We start from the raw sequence: 2,866 nt of genomic DNA on the forward strand, positions 1-2,866 counted from the left end.
AAGTTGCAAACAAACAGATAAATTTTCAACCTAGAAGATTAACTTTTTATATAAAAAAATCTGCCCGCCCCGCGGGCACAATCTCATCAAGCGCTGGGCGCACGGTTCGCAAGTTTAAGCGCGCCTAATGCGCGCGAAGAATTAATCTCGCGCTTCGCGCTCAAACATAATTACACCTCATGCTTCGCGCTCGGATATTTATTGTTTGCATTTAGAATTGGTTAATAAAACTTTATGAAAAAGATCACGCGCGCGCTCGATTTCGGACAGACATTTATAAACAGGTTTTGTTGAATCTTTTTTTCTCGCGTAACTTTCGTCGTTTTTCATACACTTTTATTTTATTTTTTAATTTTCAATGTTACTTTTTATGAATAAAACAAAAAGTACGCATCCTATCGAGAAGTGATTATTAACTAATTTGTAGATTTTTTTGGGGATCAAAATTTTAGCCAAATCATCTTTTTTCGCATTTTGTATAGGTGGACCGCTAAATGAAATTTTTTATTTTTTATTATTTTTGAGGTAATTAAGATTTTAAAAAGAAATGTTCTTCTTCCTTTGTTATTTTTTCATCTCTAGCGTTGTTTTTCTTAAAATTTCGAATTTCGGTTGTTTTAAAAAATTTTGAAAATCCTATAACTCTAGGAATTTTTTTGTCCGAAAAAGTCAATAGGATAAATTATTTGTCCATTTTATTACTATAAATATCCGTACATAGAAATTTCAAATTCAGAAAAAAATGGTATCAAAAATGTTCAAAATACGCTCACTTTTTGAATTTTTATTAAAAAAGGCTGATTAACGAACTCGTCCTTTATTTAAGGACCTTAGAAGAGATAAATAAAGAGAATGTAAAAAGACGATGTTTGAAACAAATAACTGAATTTTCAACACAAAAATATCAATTTGTAATTCAAAATTTCAATGCTTCACTAAAAGTGGGATAGTTGAATTTGTAGTTAAGAATTTAATTTTTAATAAACAAAAAAAACAGAATATTTGTATATTCAATCAAAAAGGTTCGTTTTAAACCGAAATAAATGAAGCTTCAATCACTAACTTAATACTCAACGCAAAATGAGATAGTTCAGTTTTTAGTTTTAAAAATAATTTTCAAATTTCAGAAGTGTAATTGAAAAAAATAGATGAGTTCTCTACCAAAACAGATTGTAATTAAAACTATCAATAAATTTTTCACAAAAAAATGAAAAGGTAAATTGTCACTTCAATAAATTGATTTTTAAAAAAATTGTCATAAAAATTGTGGAATTCTAAATCAGCAAAATGTATGTTCAAACAAGAAGATTAATTTTCTATTAAAAAAGGCGAATTTTAAACAAAATCCCTTAATGTTTTAAGAATTAGTTAGATTTTTTACTAAAAAAGATCACACTTTAATTTGAAAAATTAATTTTCTACCAAAAATGTCAGTTAGGAAATAAAATAATTTGTCCCAATTCTTAAACTTTTGACTATTTTTCTGTATAAAAGTTATAACACCTTTAGCCTCCATCTACCACTATAAACCAAATTTTTCACATGTTAAGTTTTCAAGTATTTATTTGTTGAAAGTTTTATTTTTAATACAAAATTTCATTAATTTCAATGTCCCTCAGACGTTTCAGTACTTCAACGTAAGTAATATGGTTGACTGTGGAGCCTTGAGGGAGGTACTCGTGGTGAACAACACCCTTAGCATAAAAAAAACTGTCAGCATAACTTTGACATTCGACCGAACTTGGCGGGCTTTTTTGGTTCTTGGGGACGTTTGACCCACCCATTGGGATGATTGGACCTTCGTTTAAATATCATGACCATAAACCCATGATTCATCACCGGTTATAATTTGTGAAAAAAAGTTCTCATCTTCACCTGAACGACCAAGCAGTTCCTGACGAACCCTGACGCGATTGACTTTTTGGTCGTCGGTCATCAGGCGTTGCACAAATTTCGCAGTGACGCAGTGCATCTTCAATTTTTCGGGCAAAATATCATAACCAGATTCAACTGATATCCCACACTCTTCGGCAAGCTCCCTAATAGTCAGACGTCGATTTGCGCGCACCAGGGTGTTGATTTTGTCATCGTTTAGGTCGCCAGTTGACGTTGAAGGAAACATCACCGTAGGCCGTGTTGAGCATGGCAAATCTTTCATTTGCAGATTCCCCGACTTTCACACAAAATTTCACAGCAATTGGTTGTTCTTTCAGACTGTCCATTTTACAATCCGACAAACAAAAAAACTCTTTACTTAAAATCGTGTAGCTTATCAACAAATGAAGATATCTACGACTGGAATACCGCGTTTCAAACATCTGATCTGTACGAACTTAGCGACACCAAGCGGATTCTCCTGAAACCAACTTGAGCCGCGAAATTCAAACAGTCCGCGTATTTTTTGAACAGACCTCGTATTGGGGAGACTTGACCAAAATTTTCAAGGGCGAGTATACAGAGTGGCAACAAGCTTATTACATAAGATTTTCTACCTATAAGGTCATTGATTATTATAATGCGCATTTAAAAATTTTGCTAAATTGATTCATAAAAATGTTGGTGTGAAAATGCAAAATTCATTATTTATAAAATATGATTATCTTCAACGAGAGTTTAAATATTTTAATAAATGCTATTCATAAATATTAGCTGAAAATTAATTTTTAATAAAAAAAGCTCATTTGGAATAAAATACTTCAATTTAATTTTCTACTAAAAAATATAAAATTGATTGAAATCCTATAATGAAAGATTAATTACAATTTCAGATACAGAACTCATCCCTTGGTGTCTTCTATTATTTCATACTAATATTTTGTAACATTCATTAAATATTCATAACGCAGAAAAGATAGGCTTTTGATTT

General features: G+C 31.0%; 1 protein-coding gene across 1 annotated transcript; it reads right to left on the reverse strand.

Moving 5' to 3' along the window:
• Window positions 1-1,804: 1,804 nt before the first annotated feature.
• On the reverse strand, window positions 1,805-2,122 carry LOC117170908. The gene has a single exon (XM_033357955.1). The coding sequence runs from the start codon at window positions 2,120-2,122 to the stop codon at window positions 1,805-1,807; it is 318 nt and encodes a 105-aa protein (XP_033213846.1).
• Window positions 2,123-2,866: the final 744 nt, after the last annotated feature.

This window comes from Belonocnema kinseyi, chromosome 4 (genome assembly GCF_010883055.1).
Source record: "Belonocnema kinseyi isolate 2016_QV_RU_SX_M_011 chromosome 4, B_treatae_v1, whole genome shotgun sequence".
Taxonomy (NCBI): domain Eukaryota; kingdom Metazoa; phylum Arthropoda; class Insecta; order Hymenoptera; family Cynipidae; genus Belonocnema; species Belonocnema kinseyi.